The 22,710-nt window shown below is 35.3% G+C and overlaps 2 protein-coding genes across 2 annotated transcripts; both read left to right on the top strand.

The window, feature by feature from the left end:
* Positions 1 to 906: 906 nt before the first annotated feature.
* Positions 907 to 11,136, top strand: LOC120195576 (GPI ethanolamine phosphate transferase 2-like). The gene is made up of 17 exons (XM_039197557.1): positions 907 to 1,162; positions 1,271 to 1,364; positions 1,458 to 1,502; positions 1,598 to 1,765; positions 1,995 to 2,079; positions 2,173 to 2,279; positions 2,373 to 2,453; positions 3,489 to 3,541; positions 5,042 to 5,144; positions 6,649 to 6,780; positions 7,023 to 7,119; positions 7,629 to 7,854; positions 7,951 to 8,044; positions 8,217 to 9,233; positions 9,889 to 9,981; positions 10,129 to 10,412; positions 10,628 to 11,136. The coding sequence occupies exons 1-17, from the start codon at positions 1,038 to 1,040 to the stop codon at positions 10,746 to 10,748; spliced, it is 2,925 nt and encodes a 974-aa protein (XP_039053488.1). The 5' UTR covers positions 907 to 1,037; the 3' UTR covers positions 10,749 to 11,136.
* Positions 11,137 to 13,567: 2,431 nt separating this feature from the next.
* On the top strand, positions 13,568 to 14,603 carry LOC120195575 (mitochondrial uncoupling protein 5-like). Its single transcript, XM_039197556.1, has one exon. The coding sequence runs from the start codon at positions 13,583 to 13,585 to the stop codon at positions 14,540 to 14,542; it is 960 nt and encodes a 319-aa protein (XP_039053487.1). The 5' UTR covers positions 13,568 to 13,582; the 3' UTR covers positions 14,543 to 14,603.
* Positions 14,604 to 22,710: the final 8,107 nt, after the last annotated feature.

The following is a 22,710-nucleotide window of genomic DNA, read 5'->3' as shown; positions in this document are numbered from 1 at the left end:
TAGCATTATACTCAATTTGATCTTTTGACTACAATTGTTTTAAAATTCTTTCTTCTCATCAATTCCTCGACTCATTTATACTCTCATCAATATTTTACATTTAAAATACTTTCTTTAAAATATAATATTATGAATATATTTAATAATTTTAGATTGTATTTGATATATTAAATAACATTATAATATGAAAGAATAATTTATATATACTATGATTAGATAAAGTCAAAAAAAAATTGGAACAACTATAAATAATTATAATAAAATTAGTACAGAAACTCTAATAACTCGACTTGAATTTCTTAAACTCGAATCGACTTGAAAAAATTTCAAGTTAAGTTCGAGTTGTAAAATACGACTCGTCAATTCAAATAACTCAAAAATTTTTCACTCGACTCGATCGAATGCTCACCCTATTGGGACGTGGTAGTTGGGTGCCAATGGAGGAAGATTAGAAGAATAGTATAAATTTGACTCTTGTTGTTTCTCATGCTTCTAGATATTGAATGCATGAGATAATAGGAGAAAAAAATCCACGCAGGACCCTACTTTAAATTTATAGTTTTCCTTGAGATTGGGGTCTTCTTCAAAGATTTAAAGCCGGTTAAAAATGTTGTCCTAGTAATTGATAATTTCAATGACTAAATCATTATTTTCGAAATATTAGTGAAGAAAGAGAAATAATTTTCTCATTTTATTTTCAAATATAATAATTAATTAGACAAAAAACCATAAGCACTAGCTATATCAAATTTAGAAAATACCATAAGTACCGAATTAAAACTGAGTTCATGTACTTCATGTACTTAATTAGACAAAAAATAAAGTTTAGTATCAATTGAATCTTGAAGTAGTTAGTGTACCAAGTTATATATTTACCCTTAATTATTCGATTTAGTCTTCGTGATTCAAATATGCATTGGCTCTCAGGCTCAGCTCATGGAAATCTGTCTATCCCCCCCTTCGGTTTCTGAATTCCATTCAATTTATTCAAAGAAATTAGGGTTTTTGAACTCTTCCTAATTTAAAATCCTTAGAAAATGACGCCTCTTACCTGCACTAAACTATCTGTAATCACCATAACTGGAGTCATAACTCAAATCATCGGCCTTTCCCTTTTCCTTTTCGGCTTTTTCCCCGTAAAACCGGCTCTTCCCGGCACCAGGTAAACATTTTTCATTAGAAAACGAAAGATCTCTCATTTTCAATTTGAAATTAGATCTCAATTCTAAACAATGCAATTGTTTTTTTTAATGTTTTGCTTTGTCTTCAGTGGCTCGGAGAGTTTTTACCCGCCAACATGTGATTTCGTTGGCAATTTAAGCGACACGACATTGCCGCCCGATCAACTCAAATCGTTATATCAAGTTCGTTCTAGTAGTCGTTTATGAATGAAAATAAATGAACTGTGCCTTTCCAATTGTTTTGAAATTCTGAAGATTATTCTTTCTTTAATTTAGGAATTGTCGGGGATTCCTCCTTGGTTTGATCGACTGATTTTATTGGTAATTTAGTATTAGTTTGTTTGTTTGTTTAGTTTTTCAAGAGTAAATTTGAGTTTATTTTTGGTATAGTTTACAAGGAGTTTAGTTTACTGTAGGTTATAGATGGTCTTCCAGCAGAATTCGTTCTTGGAAAAAATGGGAAACCCCCTAATAAACAATTTAAGGAAGCAATGCCTTATACCCAGTCATTGCTAGCCAGTGGATCAGCTATTGGATACCATGCCAAAGCTGCCCCTCCAACTGTAACAATGCCTCGATTAAAGGTGCGAACTTTTCTTGTTCTTAAAGGAAAACATGTTACATTCATCCATCCTACTGTTCACCAACATACATTGGATCAAAATGTTTCATTCACTAGAACAAGTCATGCCTTCATTCTTGTTTACAACTGATATGGGAACAACTAATCTAACTCCTTTTAAAAATATATAAAGGTGTATGTTTTTTTCTGGGATATGGTTGTAGCCTCACAGCATTAACTTGTGATAGTAGGCTATGGTCTCTGGTGCAATTGGTGGATTCTTGGATGTGGCGTTCAACTTTAATACACAGGCTATGATGGATGACAATCTTCTTGGTTAGATTTAAAATACCTTGATGTTCTGTAACTGATGATTTTTTTGTTTTTAATGAATCTATTGAGGGGCTTCATTATTCACTTGTATGGCAGGTCAGTTTTTCAAGATTGGTTGGAAAATGGTGATGCTTGGTGATGAAACATGGATTAAGTTGTTTCCTGGGCTATTCAAAAGGCATGATGGTGTCAGCAGCTTCTATGTATTTCTCATTCTTCGAATGCTGTCTTTTATCTTTATCATAAAAATTATGTAAACTGATTCCTGACTTTTAAGTAATTTGTTCCGGTTACAGGTGAAGGATACCGTGCAAGTGGATCAAAATGTTTCACGACATTTGGGAGATGAACTTAGGAAAGATGACTGGAATCTTTTGGTTAGCATTTTCTTTTTTAAGTTTTTCAATGATCTAAAAGGAAATATCTTGAAATACTGTTATTGTGATTTCTGTCTCTCAGTTTATTTACTTTATTTATTTATTTATTTATTATAATTGGCGAAACATAATACAAAAGACAGCTAAGGTTGCCACCTTAACTTAAGTACTCTCTAGTTTCTATGTTCCTTTAAGAGGTTCATCGTTACCGGTCTTTCCATTCATGCTATTTAGTACATGATGGTTAGGTTGGTCTCTGTAAATTTATTTTTATTTTTTTTCTGCATGAAGATTTATGCTGCATTTCTTTGATGCTCAATACGGACTGTAGTGACTTAAGATGGGAACTTTTATTTTCCACTTTATTTCTTTCTGTTTCGGATGTGAGCATTTATTTCATCAGGTGCTTGTCAAATGGTCTAGTTACTTCTTCTCGTTTAATACGATCAAAGCTCATAGTTGAAAACCAGTGATTCTGTAGTGATGAGTAAGAGTGACATGGAAATAGTATGATGTCGTGAGAATACTACAATAACTAAAAATTAATTCCAATACATTCTATATTGACAGTTCTAAAATATGCTTCATGATGTAGTAAAAGAAATGGCTCTAGATTGAGCAGAATGAGAGAGTTTTCTTGTTTGCATCATTTTTCTCTTTTTAGTTTGATAGGATTTGTTGTGTTTGGCTGGACCTGCTTACTTTTTGTATTCTCTCAACTATTTGTACTTCCATATTGCTCACCTTGATTCTCATATATTATGTTATTATGACGTAAGCATCTTCCTGATTGCACCTTTGTTTTCAATCTTTTTTGTTTCCTCTGCTGAAGTTAAATGCTCTCGATAAATTCTTTGTATTATGGAAATTAGAAGTTTCTATTTGGATATGCAAAAGTTTCTTAGTATAATATTGCAGTATTATTATATTTGGTGATTCTGAAAGCTAAGATGAAAATTTAATGTTGAGTTATGGTTTTCTTGGTGGTTTACTTCACTTCCATTGTAGCAAAATTTTAATTGGTGCTAGTTCCAGATACTGCATTATCTTGGATTGGATCATGTTGGACATATTGGCGGGCGGAGCAGGTATTGCTTTATATTATCACTCCTTTATCTTCATTTTAGCTAAATTGCATTCTTAATCTCAATTTAGTCTATAACTGGATTCTGAGGCAACTTGTTCTTGCAATGCATTTTCATCCCTGGCTGCTACACTAGATATTTAATCAAAACCCAAAGGAATAATGTCTGTTACAATAGACACACACATAAATACGCAAGTTATTAAAACCTAAATGACTAGACATTTTATGCTGTACATGTATAACCAGTATTGTGGCACTACCTACATTCAATTATGAAAATGCAGCATTTTTGCACAAGTTGTGTATTACGTAATGATCAAGATGTTTCTTTACTTTGATTCTTTCTTTATGGGATAAATGGGTAAAGATATCCTTTTTCTCGTTTTTCCCCTATGCAGACTAATGCTTTTCAAAGTTCCCTTCTTCGTTTGACTTGGACCAAATTGTTCTTATGGATCTATAGGTCATGCAAAAAGGCTGGATAAAGTAATTGTACATACAGTTGAGAGCAATATAATTAAAAATCTAGAAATGGGTCATTGCATAATCTACAATGTGAGCTTGTCAACATATTTGGTGATTTCTTTACTAAGTAGTGTAAATATAAGAATCATGTGTTGGGTCAATTTATGCCTTTCATCAGTATAGGTTTTTCTGCTTTTTGGGGATATTATTCGTCTGCTTTTTTCCCTGTAGCACTACAGATTGGATTATTCAGATAATCTCTTGGCTTTTCCTATTAATGCTGTTTTCAGGATGCTTTGTTTGAAGTGTAAAATATTTTGCCTTGTGTCGGATGTGGTGTAATTGTTAATGCAGTATCCTTATATCACCATTTTGAGAAAAAAAAATAACGATTGCGGTTCAATGTCATAAGGGATGGCATCGATCCAATCCAAAAATTTCGTGCCTATCTGCTCTTGAATGGAGAAGTTCTTTTATTAAAAAAACATGGAGGCAGGCAGTGAAGCGGAGCTGTTTTGGCAAATTCTTGCTTCACGCTGCCTTGCCCCACCTTTTGAAATTATAATTTTTTAATATCTATGCTAGATACACGTACTAAAAGGATACAAATACAAGAATTTAAAGGATCATATATATACTAAAGAACTACATATATTGAAATAATGTTTATGAATAAATTACTTCCTAATATATTTTACTATAATATTAAATTAAAAATTATTAGTAAAAAAAGTGCAATTGTGGCGTGGATCGGTGTGGAGTGGGTATGGATGTAATTGACTCCATGGAAGGGGATATTTCCAACATCTCTTCAAGAGTGGAGTAGAGGTGGGTAAGGCAATTCTCGCACTGCTTGGCTGCCATCCCTAAATACGATGAAACTCAAAGATGCTAGTATAATTTACAAACTTATTTATGTGATTTTTGCCCCATTTTGTCACTTGATATTCATATTGGTTTCCATAGTGGGAAAAGATTTGTAACATTTTTGTTGTATTTTTCTTACTTCACTTGCATGTTTATTCATCTTTCTTAGTTCGTTGATGGTCCCAAAGCTTAAGGAGATGGATGAGGTGGTGAAGCTGATCCATTCAAGTATTAATCAATCTCAAGGAAATCGCCGAGGGCGAGCACTTTTGGTTTGTTATAGTTAATGCTTCTTGAATTACTGATAGATGAACCCAAACAATTGCATCTTACGTTTTCAAAATCTTAATGATGAGTTGATGTATGATCCGGGAGCATCCTGAAATGTAGGGGTATATTGGATGATCTAACATTGTAATATTGACATTTCAGTCGTTGATTTAGATCCACTACTTATGTTTTTATTTGACAGTTGCACCTGGATTCAAACTTGTGATTATTATTTCGTAAAATAATTTCTACATACTTGTGATTATTATTTAGCGTAAAAACCAGATAGTGACGTATTGCTTATTGTTAAGTATCCTACCTAAACCAATTGATAATAAGTCTAGTGGCCCACCTTTAATATTAGATCAATTGTTAATATTGGCGCACCGTTGACATCTCTGTGCTAGCAGTGTCGACAGAAGAGCCTCCAAAAGTTGTCCTTTGAAGAATGACAGTAAGTTCTTTTTGACAACCAAACAACACAAAAAAACCCTAATTTTGAAACCCTAAAATTGATTTAGATCCATCTGATACCATGTAGAATTTTGAAACAGAATGTTTAATCATTACTTTATTCATCAACATTATGGGTATACATAAAAGTATAAAGGTCCTATGATATGTAAATTAATCTCCTACATTAAAAATGTAATATCCTACATTAAATACAATATATATTAATCCTAAGATTTAGCCTACAAATTTGTAACAGGGGAAAAGGCCAGAAGGGAGTGCATACAGATGTTTTTGCAATCTAATTGCTAAATGGAATGTGTGTGCTTATTTGCATGGTTGTATGTTATCGTCCATAATGGTCATCAACATTTTTGGAACTGGGAATGATGTGCAAGCTTTTTCTAGGCAATTGCTGATAGGAATGTAGTGTTTAGAAAACTACCAATATCCTTAATCAACTTTGAATAGAAAATTGGTCCATTCTGGTATCATTAGCTCTTGATCGTCAAACTAGGTGTTCTAACACTTGTTCACATAGACCATTTCAGAGCTTTGATTTGAAGAACTTTCTATATATAGGATCAAAGAACTTGACTATTGCTATAAGTCAAGACTTCTTTATTAAATCTATACCTTGTGTTGTGAAATGACATGGACTTCGGTCTCTCTATGTTTCAAGGCTTCTTATTCTAGAGCAGTATTGTCAGGTAACCTTTCCAAAAGCAGAGCTATGTTTTTCCATCCATGGGAAAATTCAGGTTTGGCTAAGTCTCGGGTTCATTTGGCTTGTTTCAATCTCTTTGCACCAGCATTTATGCATGCCCATGTATGCACTTCTGGCCTGTGAAAACTTGTATGATAATAAATAAATATGAGATATTCGGTTGATGCTAATTTATCCCTAACCACCACATGCTTCGTGTTGCTTTCTTTTATGTGATGCAAGTATTTGGCTATATTTAGAGCTATTTATTGTTGCCTTTGTGAATTATATTGAATCATCTTCTATTTTTGATTTACTGATATATCTTCATTTTATTTCACATGTAGATGATAGTAAGTGATCATGGCATGACAGAAAATGGTAATCACGGGGGTTCTACATATGAAGAAACTGACTCTTTAGCTCTTTTTATTGGTCTGAGGAAACATGCTGTTGACGATACATCAGTCATTAACCAGGCAATCAAATGGAACTTCACAACATTGTATTGTTGCTATTAATTGTTTCTAGTAGTTCTATTTGTTTCCTCGAGCCGTATCACAAACTCCTCATCCATTCTGAGTGCATAGGTGCTTTAACAGCATCAAGAACTTCCAAATATAAAAATGGGGTTCAAGAGTGATTAACTATGCTATTATATATTTTGTACTTTAGTTTATAGTAGGCTGTCTAATGAACATAATATTTTATTTTTTTGCAGATTGACCTTCCACCAACCTTGGCTCTTTTATTTGGCGTTCCAATCCCTAAAAACAATGTCGGTATTCTTGTTAGAGAAGCTTTTGATTCTCTAAAAGGTTTATATCTACTCTCCTTAGTTGATAGAGCTTTGCTTTTGGTTATGGGTTGGGTATCTAATTGTCCAGGTGGTAATGATAATATCTTGATTTCACTTGAATGAAATGGGGGAAATGGGGGAAATGGTGGACATTATTTTCTAATAGAGAAAATGAAATTCTTCTAGAGATTGTTCCTAGATGATAACAGAGTGACGTGTTTTCTTCTTTACGAGTGTGATAATGTTTTTCATATATGCATTGCTCTATTCCTCTACCCTTAAGATGCTGCTACCGTTAAAGACTCATGGAATTGCACATTTACATCTATGCATAGTTTGAAGCAAAAGAGGCTAAACTGTAACTATGTGTGTATTTGGAACTGGTGGAGTTTGGGCCAAATTGTTGTTATCTTCGTCTTAAGTGATATGGGGAGGAATTAAAAGATGTTTCACTGTAGAAAATAAATCTCTTCCTTTTTCGGCCCATATAAGTGCTTATCTAATTCCATTCCTTCTCGATGAAATCAGAGGACCAACATCTGAGGGCCCTGGAGTTGAATGCTTGGCAGCTACTCAGATTGTTGCATGCTCAGTTATCAGGTTTACCATGCAGAAATTTCCCCTGTGATGCATTTTATGATCACCAGAGTTCAGGGTTGAGTGAGTGCAATCATACCACAGAGAACATGCTTTGTTGCTTGTATATGGAAGCGGCAGCTCTATACACCTCTTGGAAGTCTAAGAGGGGCTTTGAGTGCGTTTTCTACGTGTCAAGACTATTTTAGTATCCCAATGATGAAGAGATATCCTGTTAAAATATTCCTAATTCCATTTGTTTCATGACTTGTAGGTCCTCTAGCAACAAAGATTACAGAAGTGCTGCAGCAGCATATTACAAGTTTCTGAAATCTGCAAGTGACAGGTTATCACGAAGAACAACTTATGTATGTATATTCTTTTTCAACAAGTTTCTGAACTAACTAAAATTAATTGGTGATATTCAGTGTAGTATAAACAAAAGATTTACTTTTTTTCAAATATATTAATTTATTTTTCATTTTATCCTTAACAATATTCCTTTTCTTTTTCTTTTCTTTTTCAATTATATGGGGGCAGAAACCTGTTAAGCTACTTGCACTTGGACTGGCAACAATGTTTATCTCCAGTGTAATGTTATCAAACCTGATGTTTTGTCGGCTCAGAGAAATGTACCATGGAGGAAAGAAACAAGCCTTGAACTTAAATGATAGCATGAATGGTTGGTCTTCCGATGAGACATTCATTGTCAGTGTTGTCTTAATCATTGTTACATGTATGACATCAAGTTCTATGGTAGAGGAGGAGCATTATATATGGTATTTTTTTATATCCACATTCTATCTTCTCTTACTCCGTAAAGCAGCACAGTCCCTTTCATCAGTTGGTTTGCAGAGTTCTTTTCTCCTGCAAAAAGGAAAAAGTGGAGAAGGTTACTTTAGAATATGTTGCGTCTTTCTGCTGCTTATCTCTGGAAGGATTTTGAGAGGCTGGCATCAAGGTGGTGTAAACTGGACAAGTCTTCCTGACATTTCTAAATGGCTTGAGCAGGCTGGTAGTCAATATGTGAAACCACTTCAACTAATATCTGCCATTCTGGTGATTAGCATAGGTTTATTTGCTCTATTTTCAATAGAATCCAAAGGAAAATATTTTCAGATGATTAGACTTAGTTTTCTGATATCTGGATTGTTGGTTCTGCTGCATATCACAAAATATCAGGATTTTACAGTTTCGTCAACTAATTATGGTGCTACATTTTTGGTACAAATAATCTATGCAATCCTTGGTGCTACGACAATTGGGACTGTGGTGGCCTTGCCATGGCTTATTCCTCTCTCAACCTCTAAGATTTCACCTGCTGATAACACCATTTCACCTCCATTTTTCCCTAGCATTCAAGAGAAATTCCCATTGGTGGAATTAAGAGATTCTTTATATGTGATTGGATGGGCGTACATATTATGTTGGTGTCTTCTGCAATTGTTGCTTCAACAGCCAATCAACACAACACCCATATTATTGCTTCTTTTGCAAACAGTGGCCAGCGTGCTCTATTTTGTTAGAAGTGGAACACATCATAAAGAATGGGTAGAGGTCAGTTGCTAGATGATACTTTCCTGACTGATTTTTTTACTTCCACATTCATGTTAAAGGCTAGTATTTTGCATGCAATGGTCCATAAATAGATAGCAGTCGCGTTTACCTTTTTGAAGTGGGATATTTAGAAAGAAGCATGCTAAGGGAGAGAAGCCCTTGAATTTTTAGTTTCAGTTTAGAGTACTAGTATATTCATTTTATGGCATTTATAGTTATGATGGACCTGATTTCGTTAGATTTTAGGGTTGCTTGTGTCATTACGGTGTTCATAGAGATGTATGTTCTCCTCAGAGGGCATCATAACATCCTTGACATAGTTCTCTTCATATTTTTTCTTGAAAGCAGCTATTCTTATATTGGTATAGAAGTAAGTTGAACAGATGTGAAATTGCTTTTAAGAACTCTTTAAATAAGTAACAGCTTTCTGCACTAATGTCAGTATTTTGTTCTCTTAGATTGCAGGACTTTACTACTTGGGAATGGCTGGTCATTTTTCTCTGGGAAATAGCAATACACTTGCTACTATTGATGTTGCTGGTGCGCTATTCTTATATTGGTATAGAAGTAAGTTGAACAGATGTGAAATTGCTTTTAAGAACTCTTTAAATAAGTAACAGCTTTCTGCACTAATGTCAGTATTTTGTTCTCTTAGATTGCAGGACTTTACTACTTGGGAATGGCTGGTCATTTTTCTCTGGGAAATAGCAATACACTTGCTACTATTGATGTTGCTGGTGCCTTCATTGTATGTAATTATTTACTTGCTCACTTTTAATACATATGCTTGAGTGCAAGGCTTTTCTTCTCCCCTTTTTAAATGGAAGGTTTATTCGCAAACTAGATAATATTAACATTAACCATCTAACTTTCCTAATGTTTTACTCATTGCAAGGGCATATCAAACCACTCAACGTTCCTGTCCGGCATTCTAATGTTTATCATCACCTATGCATCACCCATGTTTGTTCTTCTTAGCCTTGTGATGTACATCTCTACAAAAAGCATGGCCCATCTTGTTAAACCTGAGAAAGCAAATACTGGAGATCTTCTCATGATGATGCTTGGTTTTCCTTGCCTTGTACCACTGGTCATAAATTCAATTCTGTTGACCGCATACACAGTTGTATTGCTGTTAATGCAGAATCATTTATTCGTTTGGAGTGTTTTCTCACCCAAGTAAGTTTGAAGTCATTGGAAATCTATGCTCCTCCTAGATGATTGAAATGTACCTGTGCTTGCATGAATAGTGAATGATGACAAATGGCATGAATAACCGGCGTTCTTGTCCTTGCATAACCTATTTTATTTTAAAAGGAAAAGACATCAAAGGATTTGATTAGTTGGATTTCCTATTACTTTGCCTATGGTAAATCTAATGTTAATTCATCCAGGTACCTGTATGTTTGTGCTACAACCGTATGCACTTTGATCGGCGTCTTTATTGTTGCTGCAACCGGATCTTATACTTATTTTGTACTGGCCAAGCGGAAGCAGAAAGCTTGCACAAGATAGTCAATAGCACCTGTAGCAGCCAGGAACCTGGGTTGTATTTCTAGAAGCAGACGGCAATGATGGAAATCAAGTTAGGTTTTTGCTTTCCAAATTCCTCCATATACACATTTGGTACTGTCCTGTGCAGGAAAAGGAAGCGGCTCCTGATCTGCAATAACACAAGATAGTTGGGACTTGGGAGTAAATGGCGAACATATATATCAGTTCCCATTGTGTGTTTCATTTAATCATTGTTTTATAGTTTTAATCTCCTGGGTACTCCTTTATCTGTTCTTGTTGGAATTTAACTTTGATAATACCTCGTAACTTACCAAAATCTCATGTAAAAGAAAAAAAAATGAACTAGAAATATTATTTTATATTCAAGGTGCGGTTTGCCTCTATCGAAGGTTTTCGTGATATCATGTGTCATGGAGCTCCATGATGGTTGCATATGGGCTTCATAGATGAGGAGTGGAAGCTGTTGAGTTGTCTAAACAGATAATGAAGCCAAATGATGTTACTTTCTTGAGCTTGCTTGATGCATGAAGTCATGGTGGGCTATAAGATAAATGACTTAAGTATTTTTAACTTGATGACGGGAAAATATGGAATAAAGGCTAGGGTACAACACTATACTTGCTCAGTCGATCTGGCTGTTTGAAGTAGAAGCTATGTTAAGAGCAATGCTAGAGAAAAGAGGTGCTATAATATGGAAAACTTTGTATTCAGCATGTGAGATCCAGAAGAATGCCAACTTGGCAAGACGCTTTGTTGAATAAGTGCTTAAAGCTTGAGAAGGGATGGACTAAAGTGGGGCCGGGTATCTCTTACAAATTTTAAATTATCATATATTTTAGATATTTTATTTGTATTTTCAATTGAAATTCTGTTTTCGTCCTTAGAATTTTTATAAATTAGTTGCCTTGTAAAATTCTAGAAATTACACGGATATGAGCTCAACACAATTCAAGTTCTACAATGATTTGGAAAATGAGATTGAGCTTTGGATGGTAGTTTATGTGGTGAAGACTGACGATCAAGTTTTGAATGAAAACAAACGGAGAATCAAGATGAGAAGGCAGTGATCACAATGAGTGAAGAAACACAATGGGGTTATCTGACAATGTCCCTTGTGTTTATATCAATCAAAAGAGATGTTCAAACATTTAAACTTTCCAAGGTTAGCAAGTTTCGGAGCTGCAATATCTGGTGCAAACAAACTACAATTCCAGCAAGTTGAAAACAAGTATTATTGTACGTTTTTTCTTTTCCTCCTAACTTGAATAGTATTATTCATAGGATTCAAGTATTGGAGTGGGAAAAGCAAGAACAAGCAATGCATAACAAAGCAAAGAAGTGGAATACAATTTTGTTAAACAAAGTTCGTGAAGAAGAATATATAAGTAGATTTAATTTAAAGATACTTTATTTAAAGTTTAAATCAATTGTGGCTTCGGCCGAGTGGTTAAGGCGTGTGCCTGCTAAGTACATTGGATTTTCCCGCGAGAGTTCTAATCTCTCGGGCGACGTAGTGTTTTTAATTTTGTCAATTTTATAAATCGGGCCCTAACCCTAAATGAACTACCCAAAGGCCACGAGTCAGCTCAGCAGCTTAAAAGTGGAAAGCCTGCACTGCCCCGCCCCAAATCATTTCACGGGCATGGGTTTGACTTGTGACTTTTTATTTTATTTTATTAATGTTGATGCAAGTTTCTGGTTAAGCCTAATTAAAATGCAATCAAAATGAAATCACTCCTACACACAAATTTTTTCTTTATTTTTTAACTAAAAACTTGTTATCTGAAAAAAATAAAACAATCAAATTGATTCTTAATGATGTTTCATTAAATTATAGTAATTGATGTAATTATTTCAAATACATTAAAGCTTAAAATATTGTGCACTTATGATCCTATATTACTTCAATAATAAAAATTCTAAATGTTGCTAATTAAATTTGTAGTATAATGATATAAAATATTGTTTTAATCATACTTGATATTAAGTTTTAGGTTCGATTTGAAGCAATCCTTCTTTACTTTTCTTTTTATATTTTTTTTATCTTTCTTTTCTTTTTTTTTATAATATTTTAATTTCATTTGAAAAAATAAATATTTAAGGAGTAATAGTTTCACTGGAGTGTTTATTTGAATCAACACTAAATTAATAGGATTGTTAAATATTGGTTAAACTTATTAAATTATTTTGAGTTATTATCAAATTAATAGAATATAAGAATTTTAAAAATTAAAATTGTTATTATATTATGTCAAGTTATAATCTCCGTTAAAACTAAATGATTAATGATAACGTTAGTAATGACCAGTGATGTAGTTTACTCCTTTTGGTTGTATAATAAAAGATTCAAAATAATTAAGATTGTTTAACATAAAATCGGGTCATTACTTTAACTATGTGAATTAAATCTAGATCTACTAAAACCATTATAAAAATATAGGAGTAAATATGTTAAATTGAAGTGTAGAGTTCAATCCCAAATAAAAAGCATAGTGAAGTGGCTAAGAACAAAATTAGAGTATAAAGCAACCATCCCACGGACACAATTAGGAATGTTTAATAGATGAGCTTGGTTAGTGAAATTATGGGCTATAAATAGAGTTTCCCATATGGCAGTTAAAGCAACCATCCATTAGGTTATGCTATATTTATAAGATTGGTGGCATCTGTTTGGAAGGCCCACCGTTGCTCACTCCTGTTCATTAGCTAATTTCCATCTTCATTCCCATCTCGCGGTTTCAAGTGATATTTCCAATTGTTGTCGACATCGGCACTTTTGATTTATTTCCATCTCTTTAGTTGAAAAGAATAAGCGTTTGTTAAAGAGAAATAGAATGGGAGGTGTCAAAGGTTTTGTTGAAGGAGGCATTGCATCAATCGTGGCTGGATGTTCAACCCACCCTCTTGATTTAATCAAAGTTCGTATGCAACTCCAGGGTGAAACCCAGGTTCCTAACGCCTCCGTTCAAACCCTCCGCCCTTCTTTAGCCTTTCACTCCACCTCCACTGATGTCCACATTCCACCATCCGCGGCGGCGCGTGTTGGACCAATAGCCACCGGCATCCGGATCTTTAAAACTGAAGGCGTCGCAGCTCTTTTCTCTGGGGTCTCTGCCACCATGCTCCGCCAGACACTCTATTCCACCACCCGGATGGGGATCTACGACATCCTGAAAGATAAATGGTCCGATAAGGAGACCAAAACCATGCCTCTCGCCAGCAAGATCGCGGCTGGGTTAATCGCCGGAGGGATCGGCGCTGCCATCGGGAACCCAGCCGACGTCGCGATGGTTCGCATGCAAGCCGACGGTCGCTTACCTCCATCTCAACGCCGTAACTACACTAGCGTTATCGACGCTGTCACTCGCATGAGCAAACAAGAAGGCATTGTTTCCCTGTGGCGAGGTTCATCGCTGACGGTGAACCGTGCGATGTTGGTGACGGCTTCGCAGTTGGCTTCCTACGATCAAATCAAAGAAATAATTTTGGCAAACGGGTGGATGAAAGATGGGCTGGGGACACACGTGGCGGCGAGTTTTTCAGCTGGATTTGTGGCGGCAGTGATGACGAATCCCGTGGATGTGATCAAGACAAGGGTAATGAACATGAAGGTGGAGCCTGGGAAAAAGCCGCCGTACGCCGGTGCTTTGGATTGTGCTGTGAAGACGGTGAAAGGGGAAGGGCCCATGGCTTTATATAAAGGGTTTATACCTACGATCTCCAGACAGGGACCGTTCACGGTGGTGCTTTTTGTCACGTTGGAACAGGTCCGGAAGTTGCTTAAGAATTTTTGAGGTATTTTCGACAATAAAGACGACGACGAATCTTAGGAATAATATGTTGTAAGTTACGTAATTGTTTAAAAACTACTTGGTAAATAATGATGTTTTCCATGGAATCTGGAAAATGTTTGTCTGAAATCATGGGAGCTTGTCTTTGCCTGTGGTTGTAATTTGTAAGAAATTGTTTACCTTAAATCAAGGTTTAAATACTAATATTTCACTTTTTCCAAAAGGTTTGCGGTGTTCTATTTTCATTTCTAACCCACAAACAATTTTGAATATATGTTTTTAATAGTTTGGATAATTATAAGTTAATAAGACTCATACAAACATCATACAAATGTAAGTGTTTAAATTTAAAATCTCAAATAAAAATAACACTCTCTCTAATCATTAAGATCACTCATTGAATTCGTTATTCAGTTTTTAATCGCAATTTACGGAACGGTAGCAGTGTTTGTCACTCACAAACGCCACTAAAGATTATATTTTTTAGTGGCATTTTTTACAACGCCGCTAAATATGATGACATATAGTGACATTTGTTCCCAAAAACGTCACTAAATGTATGTCATTTAGCAGTGTTTGTGAATGTAGAACGCAACTATTGACTACGTATATAGTGGAGTTTTTTGTATAAGGCCGCAAAAAATCTAGAGCACATAAAAAAGCTTATATTAAGGCACATACTTCCTCCATGTATAATGCTGCTATTTGATGTAGACTTGTCTTCCCCCAATGGTATAAGAGAAGCCTATAGAAGGAACACAACCCGTTCAATATTAATATAAAAATAAGCACATAAGCCAAAAGGAATACAAATTAGCTACAAAAATAAATTATATTATGTCATGGCACCATCTGAAGCAGCTATTCTATATATGTATATAAAAAGCAATTCATACGAGAAACTATAAAGCTTCGACACTTGAGGGTGCTATAAATCAATTCAGGTTTAAAGGAAAAACAAAGGAAGGTTTATATCCTTCTCCCTCCTTTCTCGTAATCCACTTCTTTTTTCATGTATTTACTCAATAAGCTCTTTTATGGCTGTGCTACCCACCTCCATCTCATTCATCATAAGAAACGGAATAAAACCATCACAAACGGAATAAGTTTTATAATGTATACTTATTAATAATTATTATGATATAGATAAGTGTTTTACATAGAAATTAAAGTTAATATTTAATATTATTAACATTCGTTACTTTGATATCTTCAAAATCGGTCCGGTTAGGTCAGAATAGGATTTGGTATATAACAAATCGGGTCAGGTTCAAACGGCTCAAAAATAAACCCGAGCTAAACCCAACAATCCCTATGTAAGGAATAAACCGGACCAAGGTGCAGGCACGGATTCAAGGGAAGTACAACACATCCCAAATCTTACTTGTATTAGTTCCTAAAATGACTTGAAACTGAGATAATTTACATATCCTGATTTCAATACAACCCAACAAATATATATATATATATATATATATATATATATATATATATGGCATCACCTAAAAATGCTTGTGGCGATGGAACAAGTGAAGAAACGTTAAGCATTAGGGATGACAAATGGGTACAATTTCGTGGATTCTGCATCGTACTTGCTCCAATTGGGGCGGAGATGGATATAACATCAGTGGGTAGTGGGCGGGTGTGGATTTAGAAAGTGGTACCCGTCGCGGGTAGTGGGCGGGTGATGGGTGTAAAACCTTACCTGCCCCGCATCCGCCCTCCCACTAAATACCCATTAAGTTTTGGTCCATTATGAATTTAGGTATAATTTTAGAGACTAATTTATAAATCTTAATATTGTTAAATTGTGCTTAATTATCTTATTAAAAGTTTAGTTATTGAATTATATTAGCTTTGGGCCGATATTAAAGGTAATATTATTATTTAGTTTGTTTTAGTTGTCAAATTGTACTTAATTATCTTATTAAAGTTCAGTTACTAACTTATATTAGTTTTGCCTTCTATTATATATGTAGGTAGTAGTGAATTTAAATTGGAGCGCTCTTAATTGGAGGATATAGAGAATGATGATTGTAATACTGGAGTAACAGATGTCACAATTATTGCCTGAAATTTGAGAATGTTGTGCCAAAGAACAAAAATATTATGTGTTTTTCATTTATGTTTCTAGGCTTTAATTATGTCTTTTATTATGGTGTTTTATGTACTTTAAGATCTATGTTAACACTTAACTCAGATAATCTTTGGTTTATTTTATTATGCTTCTTAGTGGACGTGGTTGTTTTATGTTTGTTGCTTATGTATAACTTAAGGTTGCTGTCAGGCGGGTCTAGCCAGATACGTCTCCAGTTGGGTAGTGGGTGTGGAGATGGATTTGAGAATGTACCTGTGTGGGCGGGTGTGGATTTGAAAAATGTTACCCATCATGGGTGGTTGGCGGGTGGTGGATTTGAAAATATTAGGTAGGTCTGGGGATAAGGGAAGGGGCATCCGCACCCAACCCGCCTGTTTGCCATCCCTATTAAGCATAGTCTTCTAAGTTTCAATAAAACAATGAAAAGGAAAATTTAGAAGAGAAAATAACCTCAGTGACAGAAAATTCCTTATAATATACGATTTTGACCAACTTTTTTTTCGATTTGCCAAAATGACCAACAAAATCGCAATGCGATCTCTAAATCGCAACGCGATCTCTAGTATCGCAAATCAGTTTCCAGATTCGCAACGCGATTTTGACTATCGCATTGCGATTTTCCAAATTCGCGTTGCGATTTTAGAAAATCGCAATGCGAATATGTAAATCGCAACGCGATAATACATAATCGCATCGCGATTCTGACTATTGCAACGAGATAATACATAATCGCAACTCGATTCTGACTATCGCAACACGATTCTGACTATCGCAACGCGATTCTGACTGTCGCAACACTGAATTTCAAATTCGCAACAGGTTTTAGTTTCGCAACACAAATGTTTTGGGTATATAACTACGCAGCAGCAATAATTCATAACCTAAATCCCTAAATCGCAACTCATTCCATCTCCATCTATCACTCTCTCCGACGACATCCATTCCTATATCCAACGACATCCTTCCCCATCCGGCAACAGGTTTTAGTTTCGCAGCTCGTTTGTTTAGTAAATTAATTTACAATAATGAAATCATCTAATGTTGATCATGTTTGGATAGATTTGTGTTTTGGAGGGTCATGGGAGAATGTTCATGGTGTTTTACAATATATGTCTTTACCCATGAATCTTCAACTAAAACTGTCATTAAAAAAGTTAACTTATGAAACTCTAATGTTACGTGTTGCAAATAAATTGAATTTAGAGCCCCTAAGTGGATTTAGGCTATCTTATCAGAGAAAATGTAAAGTTTATTTGTTAACCGACATTGAAGATGTTGAACAATTCATTGCTTACATTAGTGTTTCGCAAGATGATGTTACATTGTATGTTGTTGAACCTAGAAGTGTAGTGAAGTTGGGTCAGTAGCAGGTAGTAATCAACTAAGTTTTTCAACCCCAGTTTATGGTGCTCAAAATTTAATGGTTCCACCACAATTTCATCACCAAGCAAATTTTGTTTCACCACATTTCCAATACCAAACACAATCTCAAAACCCACAACCTTTCCCTAATCCAAATCCCAATCAACTTTCAGCACCAAATTCCAGTTTTTGTATTAACCAGTTAGACGATGATGAGCCAACAAAAAAAATTGTGAGTACTAGTCAGTATTCGAAATTTGATCTTGGTCAATACCCAGACTTTGATCTTGGTCAATACTCGGATTTTGATGATATTTCAGAAGAAGAAATAGACCATGCGTGTAATGATTTTGATATTGGTCAATACCCGAATTTTGATGATGAAATAGCCGCTGCCGAGGAAGATGTTGTTGATGATAATGAGGAGGATGGCTATAAACTAAAAGTTAACAAATGAAGAGTTGGTAAAGATAGCAGTTGATTGTTACACAAAAATTATTCGTATCAAGAAAGATGATTGTTTTGATACAAAGGAAGACTTGAAGATAGCTTTTTATACGAAATGTGTGGAAGATGGCTATCAACTAAAAGTTAACAAATCAAGCAAAGATCATTTCGAAACAAGGTGTATGATTGAAAAAAACTGTACGTGGCGTATGATTGCAAAGAGGATAAAAGATTGCGAAATATTTCAAGTTAGGACTTTTATTGATAAACATACATGTTCAAGAACCCAAGTTTTTCCTCACAATAGACAGGCAAACAAAAAGGTGTTGGGTGGTTTTCTGGCTGAGTTAATGTTTTTGAATGGCAGGGTATATCGAGGACATGAAATTATGACTGACATGAATGCTCGGTTCAAGATTAGTATCTCATATTCTTAAGCTTGGAGAGCCAAATGTTATGCCTTGGAATTGTTGAGGGGGTCGCCAGAAGCATCATTTGCCCAACTGCCGGCTTATTGTCACAATTTAAAGCTGAAAAATCCTGGGTCGGTAACTCATATCAAAACAGATAGAGATGGACGCTTTGAGTAGCTGTTTATCGCCATTGGTGCTGCGGTTAGTAAATCAATATAATTTTGTTGACTCATTTTTGTTAGTTACATGCATTTCACATTTAAATGATTATATTTCTTGTGTATATTATTTTGTAGATTCGTTCGTTTATTACTTACATGCGCCCAGTATTATAGTTGACAAAGCACATTTGAAAGATCGATACCTTGGAGTAAACTTATTAGCAGTAGTCATGGATGCTAACAATGGGATATTGCCAATACCTTACGGGGTTGGCAAATCTGAAACCTTTGATTCATGGACATGGTTTATGGGGCATCTTAGGGATTGCATAGGTTCTATTAGCAATCTGACAATCATATCTGATAGGGAAACTCAATTGACAACGATGTTAGAAGGTGTTTCCCATATGCTTTTCATGGACTTTGTGGTGTTCATTTGTATAGAAATCTAAAATCAAGGTCTGCTGGTATAAAAAATCACAAATGGACATACTGGAAGGCTATAAAAGCTTATCGGGAAGTGGATTTTAATAAGCATATAATTTGTTTAAGACGTGTTTTGCCTCAGTGTGCTCAAACACTAGAAGATGTCGGGTTTGAAAGATAGTCAAGAGTACATCAACTTGGAGCAAGATATGGTTTCATGACGTCTAATAGTGCAGAATCAATCAATGCTCTAAGTCATCATTCCCGGAAATTACCCATTACTATGTTAATGGAGTGTTTTCGAGCCTCTATTCAACAGTGGTACTACAAGAAAAGAAACCATGCAGGTATTATTTCTTTAAATTCGTAACTTATCATATATTTTACTAAGTATTATTTATTTAAATTTACAGGAACATTGGAACATCGTGTTACACTATGGAATGAAAAAAAGATAACGAAACGTGTTGTGAAGTCAACGTCATGGAGAGTTGAACCATGTTCAAACACTTTGTTTGAAGTACTAGATAATAACTTAAATGGGCTTGTCAATCTAAATGCAAAGACGTGTAGTTGTATGAAATGACAAACATCTGGTTATCCGTGTGGCCATGTTATAAAAGTTGCTCTTCATCTAAACCAAGATGATTCAAGCACATACGTTATGGATTGCTACACTACAGAAGTATATCGACAGACTTATGCCGAGATTATCTACCCTATTCCACATCCTTCTGAGTGGGACATACCAGATGACTTACAACAGTTTTGCCACCAGCCATGGACAGAAGGCTACCTGACCGACCAAAAAGTCACGATCGTATACTGTTTAAGGGTGAAGAGAAGAAGAGATCGACATGTAGTCGGTGCAAGGAAAATGCTCATACAAGGTTGACATGTAGATCACCAGTGCCATCACAATCATCTTTTCCTCTACCAAAATATGGATCCTCATCAAAATCCAAAGCTCATATGGTGTCAAGCAAAAGGCAATCAAAATCGTAATCAAAATCAAAATCCTAATCACAACCGGCTTCACCTTTTTGGACTATTAACTTAGGTGATTTTTAAATGCAAACGTTGTATTATGTGTATTTTATGTGTAAACTTTTAACATTTTCAGTTAGGCATGTATTAGTAACTTGAGTTTGAACATTGCTATGATCTGTTCAGTTGTTATCACTTATTACACATTCATTTGAATATCGCAACGCGAATTTGATTATCGCAACGCGAATTTGACTATCGCAACGCGAATTTGACTATAGCAACGCGAATATGACTATCGCAACGCAAAAATCGCAAAGCAAATTTGACTATTGCAACGGGAATTTGACTATCGCAACGAGAAAATCGCAAAGCGTATTAGACTATCACAACGCGAATTTACTTTCGTGTTGCGATTTTGGCTTTCACATTGCGATTTTGACTTTCGCATTGTGATTTTGAGTTTAGCGTTGCGAAAGTATACCTTCAACAGGTCTTTTGCCTTCAATATGATGCAGATTGAAATCAACAAATCAACTTTTACATTTCAATCAATTAAACAAGCATAAATAAGAATTATTTACATAAATTAAACAAATTAGCTTTTACAAATCAATTAAACAAGCAAAAAATAATAATAATTCTTATTTTCCTCATCAATTAAACAAATTAGACTTTTAAGAATCAATTAAACAATAAAAAAAAGTGTACCCCAGACAGTTGTTTATGCACCCATACATCAATTTCACGCAGCTCACTTCAGGATTAACCTGCAGAAACCAAACATTTGCTCAAACAACACTTTCTACACATCTAAAACCAACAAACAACAAATTATTGAATTCTAGGTACTTAACAACACTTGCATTTGACTTACCAATTGTTTATGGACACTTTCATAATGCGGATGGAGGTAGGCAACGTCTTGCATATATCGCTCTAGCCATAAAATACCGAAACCACAAGCCTACTGCACCTCTATCTCTATCGGTGGGAGGTAGAAACTGTGTACTTCCTGTCGTCAAACACTCCAAGCACATGCATACGAGAGGACCACAATCCCCTCTGGCTTCCTGCGTTTATTGTGGTGCGGTCTCGTCTCTGATAAATGTAACATTAAACTTCTTTGGCTTCTTGTTTCCAGAATAAGTCCAATAATTAATCGCATCCAATAATTTAGCCAAATGAGAGCTCCATCCCTTAATAATATCTCTCAAATCAGAAAATGATATGTAATTTATCATGCTGTCATATACTATTATCTTCAGGGATGGGAGTTGAAGCTCGACGAGAAGCCAATGAGTATGTTCCAAAACAGGGATAAACACCTGCAATCATAAGTAATAATTCAATTGCGCACTTATTTATGAACACCTTTAAAATATTTAAAAAATAAATACTAACCTTATCGACCTCCCACCATACAGGATAAAGTTTAGCTTGTCCATTAGCTAACACATATGATTCCTATCGTTGATTCTTCAAGTGAACTACGTGAAAAGACATCGGCATAATTGTATATCGCGTATTTTTTTTATTTTCCCTCATTTTCCTTATAATTAGAAGACGTGACACCCATGCATCAATATGCTGTTTTACAAAAAAAGACATATATTAGTGAATTACATAAATTTTAAAAAAAATTAATCAAAATGAAATATAAGAAAAATATAAGACTTACCCCCCATCGAAATAGCCTTTGTCTTCAACCCCTAATAACACACCCCACCAAGACCGATCAATCAACAAATGCATATCATCGTTGAGTTTGTATATGTCAGCGTAACACCCTGGCTCCGCTCATGTAGATAAAAATCAACTGCGGTCTTAGCCCAAAGGGTATTATCCAGAATTGTTTCCGGTAGTTTTCTCCTCTCCACTTCATCTGCCGGAATGGTACTGGCCGGTAACTCATACAAAAGCCAACTGTCATCCATCATGTCCGGCACGTGAGAGGGTTTATCAATAATTCGGCATATTATGTCGTGTGCTTCGGGCTCTTGAATGATGGGAGGGACCTCTTCAACGATGACAAGGACCTCTTGAACGGTGGAAGGGGACTCTTGAGGGATGTTAGGGGCCTCTTGAACGATAGGAGAGGCCTCTTGAACGATGACAGGTGAGTCGGGCTTCTTCTTACGGAGTCTTCTCACTATTGGGGTGAACGGAGACGTAATGACACATGCACGTCGTCTGATGCGTGAACCCCGTCGTGCAAGAAAAACCTGACGTAAAACATCCACCTTATCGGGCCGCTAAAAATAAATTAATACATAA

The sequence above is a fragment of the Hibiscus syriacus genome, unplaced genomic scaffold, assembly GCF_006381635.1.
Source record: "Hibiscus syriacus cultivar Baekdansim isolate YM2019G1 unplaced genomic scaffold, ASM638163v2 tig00117016_pilon, whole genome shotgun sequence".
NCBI classification, from domain to species: Eukaryota; Viridiplantae; Streptophyta; class Magnoliopsida; order Malvales; family Malvaceae; genus Hibiscus; species Hibiscus syriacus.
Note: the sequence above shows the minus strand (reverse complement) of the source record. Positions and strands in the feature narration are given on the sequence as shown.